The sequence below is a fragment of the Neocloeon triangulifer genome, unplaced genomic scaffold (assembly GCF_031216515.1).
Source record: "Neocloeon triangulifer isolate White Clay Creek 2 clone unplaced genomic scaffold, ASM3121651v1 ptg000014l, whole genome shotgun sequence".
Classification (NCBI taxonomy): domain Eukaryota; kingdom Metazoa; phylum Arthropoda; class Insecta; order Ephemeroptera; family Baetidae; genus Neocloeon; species Neocloeon triangulifer.
Window position 1 is genome coordinate 11,559,325 of NW_026775556.1, and position 12,511 is coordinate 11,571,835.

Sequence of the window (12,511 nt, forward strand, 5' to 3'; positions counted from 1 at the left end):
AATTTATGCGCTTTGCTAGACAAGAAATTCATATTTTAATTTCACATTTTTTATTTTTTTCTGTGATAATTATAATTAAATAAAATATAAATTAAATGAACAAGCTCACAATACTGAAAATTTCAAAAAACTTCAAAGATTCAATTTTATACGAAAACAAAAATCATCCTTTTATTTGAAAGTAAAATGTTTGGCTTGCGCAAAATTTGGCGCCGGGCTTGCATAATAAACGCTCGAAACCAACACAGCATCTGCAGCGCCTCATTTTGCGAGACGCTGAGATGAAACTCAAGCGTCTGTGCTCCAGTCACAGCAGACCTCTGGCGGATAATAAAAAGCTACTTTCCGCTTGTTCGCAATGTGAAGCAGCTACCGCGAACAAAAACCACTTCTGTGTGAAGGCATAAGAAGAAAGTGTTCTATTATTGAGGTATCTTATTTTCATTCTAACGAAGGACAAAAATCGCAGGTTGGCATTTGGCCATAATCCATAATTTTATGCAATAAAACATTAAGGGCTATGCAGATATTATATTTAACAACACTATATATTTCAAAAATATTTTAATATTCGGGATTGAAATATATAATATTGCTGATTCTGGTTGAAAAATATAAATTAAACCTTTTTCCTTACTCTATCTAGCTTCTTAATCCACATCATGTAACGTAATAATAAGAAACTAGATGTAATTTAATAGAACGTCTACACATTGAAAAGGTCTAACAAATTTAAATAGACATAAAAATAAAATTTCAAACATATACCATATTAAATAAGAAGGATTAAAGCAACCTCTGCTATTATCACTGTTTTCAAATCAGCTACATAACAGCCTGGAAACGGAATTAAAGATTTTTAATATGTATAATATTATCAACAATTTAATGAAACTGACCATATTCAGCAAAAAAATAAAAGATTGCAACTTTAATTGTCCCCATTATTCAATTTGCTGAAAAAATTACAAAATTGTAAATTTCATGAAATTCTAGCTGGTCTTATTTTTTTACGTATTGAAATTTAATAGACTGACATTTCTTGCAAAATTCATTATTTTGCTTTGACGTATTATGCATACGTTTCCCATCTCTACACATTCCACTTTTCGCTGCCAATGTGGCAAAAATTGAATTCTGCATGATGGGTGGAGGCGTGTGGAAGGAAGTTGCGGTGACTGTGGTGCTCAGACTTTTAATGAAATTTGGCGCGTATAACACAAACACACCTTTTCATGGTTTTATTTAAGTCTAAGTCGTGAAAATCAGCGACGCAAAACTATAAAGTCTTAAAGTCTTTAGCATTAGATTTTTATCTGGTGTCTCAATCGAAATAGGCATTGCAACTGAAAAGGATGTTTTAGAATGCGAGGCTCAATATCAACTAATATTATATTTCAATATAACAAAATTCGCAATCTTATAATTACTTAAATTCTACGTCAGAGTGTATTGTAATTACTGCTGAATAGCTGCTGATTGCATAGAATAAGAATACCAAGGCTGACGAGCGCACTGAAAAAGCGCTCAAACTTTTTAATTTAAGCGAATAAAAAAAAAATGAAAATTATTTACGTTATGAATTGTTTCGCCAATTTCGCCATTGCGAAACAAATTAAAACTTGCTGATTCCCAAATTACAATTAATCAAGAAAAAGGACGGTTTCTTGTTTAGGAAAAATTGTAGAAACTCTGACGATTTAAGCAGTGAATTTAATTTCCAAAAAAAAAAATCCAAAATCTAAAAGAATACTTATAGAAGCGTAGTTACTTTTTAAATATTAAAATAATAACGAGATAATTTGAGAAAGTTTCTTTCAAATAAATATAAAACATTTTTAAGAAACAAATTTTTACGGTTTTAGTGAATCAGTCGTGAATTAAATCTGCTGATTGTAGTAAGAGTGTTCAATATTATAATAAAAAGAATCAAGTTATTGACTGGTAGTATTTTTATTGTACATAAAACTTATTATATGAAGCATATTGTAATTTGTAATGAAATACATAAAAAATATTTTTAAAATAAGATAATTTTTCTGCTAAATTAGTTTGAAACATTTTGCTTCCCAGATTAGATGAAGCATAAAAATCACTTTTCACAATCGAAAATGGATTGAAAGTGATCGCATAGAACAGCATCATTTTTGCAATTTCAATAATCTCTTTAAAAAGTAGCGCTATTGCGATAGTACTCTGATTATGGTCGCAACTGAAAATTACAGATCGTCTCGGATCATCTTTTCGATTTTGTCCAATAATCTTGCCTCTTGTTTCTTTAGTTCCGTTAGAATTTGAGCATACTTATCATCTTCCATGCTTTTCTGCTTTACTATCAAGGCCTCACTAACAATAGATTTGAAAGTGCTACCAAATTGAAATTCAAAAGGAATTTTCGCGCCGATAAAACCCAAAAAACCATCATCTCTGCTAATATATCTTAAATCAGGCTTCACTTTATAATTATCGCTAAGGTAGACAGTTATAACATTGTTTTCGTTTCCTAACAAATTATCGAGCAGTATAATTTTTGTACCCATACTCTGTACGAATGACCGACAGAAACATTTTAAATAGCCGAGGAAGGACTCAATGTCGAAGAAAAATTTCACTTGTGACACGCAGTAAATGAGATCGGCTTTGTTTAAGATCTGTTGTGTGTCACTGACAGCCAACCCATTCAGTAAGTTTACCATCACGATGGAGATCAAAAACAAGAATGAAAGAAAAATCACATGGCTTGCTACTGACGCGTGATTGAATTCCATTTCTCCAGTTTCAAATTCACCGCTGATCATAATCATCGTTTTAAATATCGAGTTGGGCAACGTGTTGAAAAAGTCTTTGCATTTTTCTTTCCCATCTTCTGAAGTACACTTATATGGAAACACGATGTAAAATGAAAAAGCAAAAGCAGCAATGAGAAACGTGTACCATAAGAAAAATTTCGTGAAATTTAAAGCCACTTGAAAGAACATGCGGATGTAAATGGCCATGCAGGGGTGGCGACTTATTAGGAGGACCATCTCGATGCAAATCAACAGGCAAAGTGTGGAGGCCAACCATTTGGTGAACGGCGAGTGCAGCAGACACATGATCATTACGATAATCGTCATTTCCAGCCAATTTTCCAAATTTAAAAAGTAATTTTTTCCCAGAAAAACAATTTGGAATAATTCGCGTAGGGCAAAGAAAACGGTAAGCACCATCAGCGTGTAGTAGCGGTAATCAAAGTTTTCCTGCGGAAATGCAACACTTTCGGTTTGATTTTTAGCAATCACCATCCCTTCATTGTTAAAGTTCTTGAAATCGATGCTGATGATAAATATGAAGAAAAAGAAGGCAAATGCGAAGTAAAAAGCAAAGTTCAGCCAGTAGAACCAGAAAAGTCGGTTCCACTTGATATACAAAAAGGCCTTGATGATGGGGTGTTGCAGCAAAATTCTGTGGCTCTCCGAATCCACCATCCACTGCAATGGTTGCATTTCGTTTTCGGATTTGTCTTTTTCATCAATATCTTTTGTCGTATCCTTTGCAACGTCCATATTCACACATGAGTGCATTTCTTTGCTGGCTGCCTTCAGAGACTTTTGATTTTTCTTAGGGACTTTTAAGAAGTTAAAATCAAATTCGAGAGTGTGCTCCTCATTTGAGAACTCGTTGAAGTTGTAGTGGATTTGCTCGTCTAGGTGTTTCATGATGATCTCTGGACGAATAGAGAGTATAACTGGGACTTTATTTAAGTCCGGGGCAAAAATGTTAGCCTTTTTCTTCAGCAAGACCTCAACGATGCCATTGAGGCCCCTCTTGGCCGCATAGTGAAGGGCTGTCAAACCGAACGTGTCTTTTTGATCAATCCATTTCTTGACGTCCTTGGGGTTAACAATCTTTTTCTCTACCAATTCCAAAATCGATTCGACCACGTTCACGCTGGAATTCGCATTGTCTGTGTGGACGGCATAGTGGAGAATAGTTTTTTCGAATTTAAATTTTTGTGTGATGTCCAAGGATCCGCCAGCAGCACGTAAAATCAAATTGAAGTACTGCTCTCCAGCTCTGATTGCGTTCAAAAGGACCTGCTTGTTCAGGTCGGCACCACGATCAATCAAGGTCTTTGCCATTCTCGGGAGCTGGTGATCCATCGCGTACTCTAAAAGAGTTTTTCCTGAGTATGCATATGTCATGTTGACCTCAAAGGAAGAATCATTTTCCAGAAGCCATTTTTCAAAGGCTTCTTCTTTGTCATTTGTAACGGTATTCTCACACCAAATTGTAGTTAATAATGATTTCAGCACTTGAGATTTTTCGATGGATTCTATGCTTGGGTGCATTCCCTGCGCATTCTTGCTCGCCAACTCCGATCTTGTCCCTTCATCCTACAAAAAGGGTCCAAAAATGAAAAAAATCCAATTAATCTTGAGATTGCAGAAATAAGCATTAGAAGATTTTTTACCTGACTTTAAAAATAATAATAAATAAAAATATCAATACAATCTATTACGTGTAGAAGGGCCTACAGCCACTATAAATTTGTAAAATGTTTTCTCGCATTAGAGATTTATATCTCACGATTTGTAGTCGCATAAATGTTAATCATATCTGCGAAATTGATGGTTAGAGATGATTCATAATTATTATGTATGTTATTAATACTTTTTTATTATAGGTCAAGAAAGTCTGAAATTGAAAAAAAAATTGATAATTTTTTTTTTACAAACATTTTAAGCTTGAATCTTTTTTGGAATATAAATATTGTGATTTGGATGGATTTCAACTTCGATTTTGCACTTGTAATCAGTCTTGTTGCTAAAATGGCAAAGTACGCACATTAGATGAACTATTGAAAAATATGTGGCATGTATCTAAATTCTAAATTCAAAAATTGGAATATGATTAAACTTTTTTAAATAAGTTTTGTCATTAAACTTCATAAAACTTAATTTAATTAGATCTTCTCAGAATGTATCATTAAGTTCAAGGCACTTTTCTGAAGTCTGATAATATGACATAATAAAAGCTCTTTTTGTGCATTTTATCTTCTTCATGTGTGTTAATTAATTTAATTAATTTGAGTTAAATTTAATTTGCCTAATATTATTTATTGTATTAATAAATAATTGTATTTATATAAATTAACTAATAATTTTAAACGTGCGTTATAATAACGATTATTATTATAGTAAATATGAATCTTACATTGGTAAGTCTGTCGGTGCACCCACTCGATTCATCAATGCAGAGGTCTGTCTCGCGAATGTCTGCATCCCTCCAATCCATGTTGAAGAAGTTTAGTATCTTTTGCCCGAAGCTAAATGTTTTCAGTCTGCCTGCAATTTTTCCAGAGCCTCCAGCCATATCTAAATAATTTGGAAGTAAAAAAGTAAAACTTGTATTAGAGTTTCATGTAATAGCTTTTGTTACACCTTCAATTACTCAAATTATCTTGAAACAGACGTGGCCACGAGATGCTTATTACTATTATTATTACTATTTTATATTTCTCATAGTGCTAATAAATGCATTATTATTTTTCATTTTGCTTTCACAACATTTTGAATATAGACATATATTTATAAATTAAATAGGACACTTGTATGATAATGCAAGTACCTCTTCATGATGGTCTTCGTCATTATCAGCGTCATTTTCTTACCCAAAAATGTAATTATTGATATATGATATCTGTGTAGATTTTGTCACTTATCTGTCTAAACAAATTTGCCAAATATAAGAGGGCACTCCAGTTTAGAGGCTTAAATTCGATTGAAAGAAAGAAACTCAAATTGAGATTTTCTTATTTATTTTATTTTTATTAAGCCTATCTACATATATGAGCTGTTTATTTTTGCAAAAATACAAATAAGAAGAAGGCAACAGTCCATAGTTGGGCTGAGCGCGCTCTCCGCTCTGCACTCTGCGCTCGCGCTCTGAGCGTGGGCGCGATCGCACGATTTCCAAAATCGTGAGCGAGAGCGCAGAGCGCGAGCGCATTTGTCGCTGAGCGCAGCGCTCATTTTGCGCTCAAAACAATATTAAAAATTCTCATATTTGATCAAAAATTGTAACCAAAGACAGTGTTTTTAGATCAAAACCTTCAAAATTTGGAAATTTCAGTTCAACTTAATCATTTCCAATTGCGCCGATGGGTTTTTTTTTTTGAAAATTTTTTCTTAAAGTCGCACTTTTTCTAAAAGAAAAATATTTTTAATCGCAAAGCGTGAGCGCAAGACTTTTTAAAAATTTGAGCGCGAGCGCAGAGCGAGAGCGCACCATTTTCAAAATGTTGAGCGCGAGCGCACTGTTGCCAGTGAGCGCGAGTGCAAAATTGCTGAGCGCATCCATCTATGCAACAGTCTATATTAAACAGTCAAAAACTTGTATATTTTCTGAATGTTCTCTTTAACGGCACTATACTTAATATAAATTTAAGTTTTGTTTTATAATAAAATTCAAGAATAGTAAGTTTGTTGAAAGTATAAAGTATTTATGCCGCTATAACTGGCATTGCTTATTTTGAATTTAATAAGTTGAATTGAAATACTACAGATGCTATACAGTCGAAAATTCTGCCTTTAAGTAGTGATATAAATTTATGCAAATTTATTTCAGTAATAAAAGTTCAAGTGAAAATTTCAAGTAATGAAACAATGAAAATCTTACTCCTGGATTTCTGAAAGCTGCCTCGGAGATGTTCACGGATGAAACTCTGCGTCAAAGCTGATGGCGAGTTGAAAAGTATGAATCAATTTTTTTGTACACATTATGTACTTGAAGCTGGACTATACGACGCCGCCGGGTGCTCATGATGTTATCATGATCGCTCTGTTTCTTCTGATACTAACTAAAAGAGGTGCGCCAATAATATGTACGTGTGCATCAGAACGAAAGACATTTTAGAGAATCCAGCGAAGCATGGTAAATTAAAAAAATTGAAAAATGTCATCGTCGAATTTTAAAATCTCATATATCGCAATCAGATCGCAATGCACAGTTTTAGGTGCCAATATTACATTGAAATCGACAGAAAATCATTTCAACCTTTAAACGCGAGTATCAATTTCGAATGTTTTAATATTTATTAACTGATAAATTATATGTTGAAAATGGTTATTAGCAGTTTTTAGTCTCACTAAAGGATGAGAGGGACTTTAAGAAAATTTTATTTTTTTTTTATAAAGGATTGATATTTAGCGATAATTAATAAATAATTTAAAAGCGATTAATATTAACCAAGATTTTATGTTGAGTTATTTAGTTATATTTATATTTACTTTTATAATTAACACTTTGCGGTAATTTTTAAGTCAAATTTTTCGCATCCCAGAAAATTGTCCAGCACCTGGAGAAAGAGTTGTTAATTAAAATATAAATTTCATGCTCGATTTTCGTAATTAATTGCGCAGTCGTGAGGTAAAATTTATTTAAATAAAATCTCATTGTGTTTAGTTAAATCGTTAAATGTATTGTATCACAGGTTCTAATTATTACAAATTAAGTCATTTTCAATTTTTGACAGTTTCAGCAAGCTCTTTTAATAATTTATTCATATCATCTATCTTTCTTTCCAAAGCAGCAATCGCGCTGATCTCTTGCTCGCTGTTGTTCCTTGCCAGAACAATATTCTGGGCCTCCTCCACAATGGCCAACCACTCCATTCTTCGATACTTTTTCAGTGAAGCAGGCACGATTTTTGAAAACCAAGTAATCTCGTTTGAATCCGGTTCCATTTTATTGTCTAAATCCAAAAACCAAACTAGTTTGTTATCCGATAAGGAATATCCCAGCAAACGGATTTTGCGCTCCATGAAACAGTCGCAGTTCAGACAACAGAGTAAAGGGTTGCACCTGAGTCCTCGGAAGGTCCTACCCAGTAGGACTGACTCAATGTTGGCGTACAACTCTACCTTGGCGGCGACCAGACCGATTTCCGCCTCTTCCCTGATGGCGGCGATGTCGCTCACGGCCAAACCGGTCATCAGGTTCAGCAAACAAATGGGCACGAAAAGGACAAAAACCAGAAATAAAATATAGCCAAAAAGATTTGTTTCCAAATTTTCCGCCTCCATTTCACCCGAAAGCATAATGACGGTTTTAAAAATCGAGCCACCCAAAGTGGTGAAAAATTTGCAATTTTCCTCTTTGTTTTCGCAATCGTGGAAAAGGACGAAAAAAGAAAAAGCAAAGGCGAAAATTAGAAAGCTGAAGAGGAAAAAGAAACCGATGAAGTTACGTGAGACGCGGAGGAACATGTTGATGTAGGTGGCGAAGCGTGGGTGCGTGCCGATCAGCAGGGCCAACTCTGTGTAGGCGCAAATGATGGTGGCAGTGGAGATGACCTGGTGCGCGTAGTGGTTGATCTCGGTGAACAGGAGCACCATCGAGAGAGCGATGAGAACCATTTTAAGGCAATTCTCATAACTGTTCAGGTACTTTTTTATCGAAACGGATGCCTCCAAAACCTCGCCAAAAATGAATATCGCTGAAAATCATACAACAAAATTTAATTTTAATAAAAATAGATTTCGAGTTTTGTGAAATTTAATTTTGAAAAATTTAAAATTATTTACCTAAGAGCAATTTTAATAATTTATATTATGCTCCCAAATCGGCTTTTAAAATATTCAGCTAATTTTATCCATTTTAGTTGGTGATATGTTTTTCCATAAAAGCAGTGAAATAAACAGAGAAATAGTAAAATTATGACAAATTTAGCAATCCGCCTAAATTTACATCTAAAGCAAAGCCGGATATTTTTTCAATTAATATGTCTTATTTTAATTAAAAGCGTTTTCTTGGAATATTTATAATTACCAAGCAAAAGAACGCTGATCCATCTGACGTAATTGTGTCTAGAGTTGGCCGCTAATCTGTATGGCGAATCAGGACTACTGGGGATGAACTGCACATAATGATAAATGTGCAACGACAGCGAAACCGTGAACAGAAAGTAGGCCAAGAACTTCAGGTAGAAAAACCACTTAAGTTTCTGCCACTTAAGGTGCAAAAACGAAGTGATCAAAGGGTGTTTCAGCAACACCCTATGCACTTTGGATCTGCTTAGTAACAGCATAGGTTGCATTTCCAAACTCTGCGTCTCTTTTTGCTTTAAAAACTGATAGTCCAATTCCAGGCTGTGGTTTTTCTCCGTGAAGCCTCTTTGGGCAATGAAACCATCCATGTAATTTTGGACATCATTGATGGACACGTTTAAAAATCCAGGCTCGCCGTGCTGGTTGCAGACGAAAATGTTGCACCCGGTTTGCAAAATGAGACGCGCCAAGTCCTGCCGCGTGCTTTTTGCTGCGTAGTGGAGGGCTGTGTTTCCGCGAAAGTCGACACTGTTCACGTCCAGTCCGTACTTTTTGTCTAATAAAAGTTGGATGCAGCGAGTGAAGTCAGGGTTGGAGGACGTTGCGGCCGAGATTACAGCTAAGTGCAAAGGGCCTCTTTGCCACAAGGGATGGTCGCATCTAACAAAAAAAAATCTAAAATTATTAAAACGAATAGAAATAATTAAAATAAAATAACTTAAAAAAATCACCTCTCCTCTAAAAAGAAGATATTGAAGACACTTTAAATGTGCAGAGGTCTTATTGTGGCTCAAAAAATTACTTTCAGAATTTAAATTTTTATGTAATAATCTGCACAAATACATTGAAAGCAATTATGAAAGAAAAAAATACCCACTTTCAATGCCCGTAAGCAATTTTAAAAATAAAAAATAAAATTAAAAAAAAAAATGTATTAATTATACATTTTTTTTCATAAAGCACTTTTTAAAAGCATACCTATTTAAAACGACCTTCTTTGTCTCTAAAAGAGTTTCCAACAGGTTTGCGTGTCCGAGCTTGGCTGCGATAATCACTGGTGGCTCGTAAACAAAATCATTCGGATCAGCTCCAAAGTGCAGCAAATTCTGTACCGCATTCAAGCAGCCGTAACTGCAAGCCGTCTTCAGGCAAATCTGCAAATCCACTTTGCTCATCCTCCCTCCGACCAAATGCTGCAGCAGCTCAATGAAATCTTTTTCGTTTTTATCTCGGAGGTAATTGAGTAAAAGTTGCTGCTCTGTTATGATCTGGCTGACCGATTTCCGTCGCGGCAAATTCGTCCACTCGCGCCCACTGTTTGTCAATATCAGATCGCGCGCCGTCTCGCCTTCGATGTGAATGTCCAGGTTGGGTTGATGTTCGAGCAGCATTTCGACAAAGTTCCACAGGCCGAGTTTGGCCGCCAGGTGAACCAAAGTCATCCCGGAGCCGTCGCAAATATCCACGTTAAAATTAGGCGCGGCGAGGAGGCTGCGAAAACACTTTTCCTCGCGGGCTTTGGTCCACAAGGACTTGGAGGGACTGCCGTTGCGGAGGATAATGTGCATGGCTGTTTCCTCCGCGGGAAAGGCCGTCTTGAAATTGGGGCCGGAGCCATTTTCCAGCAGGGCTTCGACCACTTTGAAGTGGCCGTGGTAGGCGGCAGCGTGGAGAGGGCCTTCACCGCTGTCCGGATGACAAACCAGAGGATCAGCACCCCGCTTCAGAAGGGTTAAGGCGAGTTTGTGGTTGCCCTAATTGATAATAAAAAATAAAAAAACGAAAATAATCATGAATTTTTTAGAGTTATGCCAATTTTTACTTATAATCAAATTAATTAATTTTTTATTAAAGTTATAAATTTTGTCTTAGACGTTGGATCATAAAAATAAGATTTTATTTCCATTCTTGATCTGAATAATTTTTAGAATTAAATAGAAATTAAATGTTTTTATATTCTAGCAGGACCCAGCAGAACCCAGGTGAAAGATTTGCAGTATTCTTTGCACATAATGAGTTTAATATGGGGTTAATTGTACATACAAAAATACTAAATTAAATTTTATTTAATTAAAAACGATGTAAAAGCAAAATTAAATCGTTCTAATGAAATATATTAAATATTTTCAACTTACAGTTTTAAATTCTTAATATCAGTTAATAATCCATAATGCAATTTAATTAATAATATAATTTATTTTTTAATCTGTATCAATTCTTATAAATGTTTCATTTTAATTATTTGAATGTGGCCCTTTTGATATTTTTATGATCGACATTAAAAATTTAATTGAAATTTAGTTAACACTCTTTGAAATAGTTAAGGTTACTTTTTGAGAAAATCTCTTTCATTCTAATGGCAACTCACAGTTCTACTGGCCCAGTAGAGATTGAGGGTGCGCTCGGTCAGCTCTGTGATGCTCTTGGCAGGGCGGTCCATGAGCAACTTGTGCAATGATTTTTCTTCGCGCATGAGGCTCTCCTGGAAAGGTTGGTTGCCTATTGTTGTTTTCCAGAGACGCACAATGCATCTCTGCCCAAAATCCTAGCAGATGAGTGTGATGTGAGCAGAGTAAGTCTCTAAGCGAGTGAGGTGATAACAAAAATATTGTGCTGATAAGTTGGGCAAACAACCGAGGGACACCGCGAACCGCGGCAGCGACAAGGCATCCATTGTAAGAACGAGGAAAATGATAATTAAATAACAAACATAAATAGAGGCTACTCCCTTTGCATATCATTCTGAAATTTCTTATCACATTGAATCAAAAAAAGTAATTAACAAAAGGTAAGCTCAAAATTTTTATTTACTATCATAGCAGCAGATTAAAAAAAGTTATAATTTAAAATAATAATTCTGAAACTAAATCTTCATCATTACAATTAAAGCCAAAATGTTAAGATGTGATACTTTGTTTTAAAAGTTGGTTAGGAATGGAATTGAATTTAAAATTATTTTTGCTTAGCCGATTTTATTTTTAATTACAAAAAGTGATTTATTGCGCAATAAACTCAACTGCCAAGATATCAAGAGTAAATTAATTACTTCCTTTTACTAATGCTGCCACTGGTCTGATATTGTATGGAAAATGAATTAATCAGGCTGTCAAAGTCAAGTTTTAAACGAGAAAAGTAGCGCAAGAAAGTTGAAATCAGGCTCTCGCCGCCCACTGAAATTATTTTATGACAGCAGATGTCCTTTTACGGCAGCATCTTTTGCATCCAAGTAATTCTCCTCACCATTTCATTCTACGCACACGTGAGCAAAACGCATCTGATTAAGACACAGTGTCTTTCAAACGGGCTTATTGCTTTTGAGATCGGCTCTCGGGAGGCTGGGCAGTAAAATATAAAAGTATCGACGCACCATCAGAGGCATGGACCGAGTGTCTTTGATAGAGGAGTGCGTTGTGTGCTGAATGAGAAAAGCGATGCCTTCTTTCAATTTCAGCCCCACTTACTTAGCATCCAGCCAGTGACTCAGCCAGCTCACCCAAACTAATGGAAATTAAAACAATGTCTATAGCGGGCAATGTTTTTGATCGAAACATGAGCCAAAAATTTTTAATAGCACACACCGGCTTGCGAGTGCTTTCAAACAATAAAAAAAAACACGCCTTGAGCACTTCAGCAAAGTACATACTTTTTGCAAGCATTGAAGCTTTGAAGTGTGTGGGTTGTCGACTTGTGTGGTGGTGTTT

General features: G+C 35.2%; 2 protein-coding genes across 2 annotated transcripts; both read right to left on the reverse strand.

The window, feature by feature from the left end:
* Positions 1-1,945: 1,945 nt before the first annotated feature.
* On the reverse strand, positions 1,946-6,816 carry LOC132199703 (transient receptor potential cation channel protein painless-like). The gene is made up of 3 exons (XM_059624629.1): positions 6,661-6,816; positions 5,197-5,357; positions 1,946-4,376 (listed from the first exon to the last, which is right to left on the reverse strand). Exons 2-3 carry the CDS (start codon positions 5,353-5,355, stop codon positions 2,220-2,222), a joined length of 2,316 nt encoding a protein of 771 aa, XP_059480612.1. The 5' UTR covers positions 5,356-5,357; positions 6,661-6,816; the 3' UTR covers positions 1,946-2,219.
* Positions 6,817-7,451: 635 nt separating this feature from the next.
* On the reverse strand, positions 7,452-11,438 carry LOC132199717 (transient receptor potential cation channel protein painless-like). Its single transcript, XM_059624654.1, has 4 exons — positions 11,179-11,438; positions 9,789-10,564; positions 8,812-9,470; positions 7,452-8,479 (listed from the first exon to the last, which is right to left on the reverse strand). The coding sequence occupies exons 1-4, from the start codon at positions 11,281-11,283 to the stop codon at positions 7,503-7,505; spliced, it is 2,517 nt and encodes an 838-aa protein (XP_059480637.1). The 5' UTR covers positions 11,284-11,438; the 3' UTR covers positions 7,452-7,502.
* Positions 11,439-12,511: the final 1,073 nt, after the last annotated feature.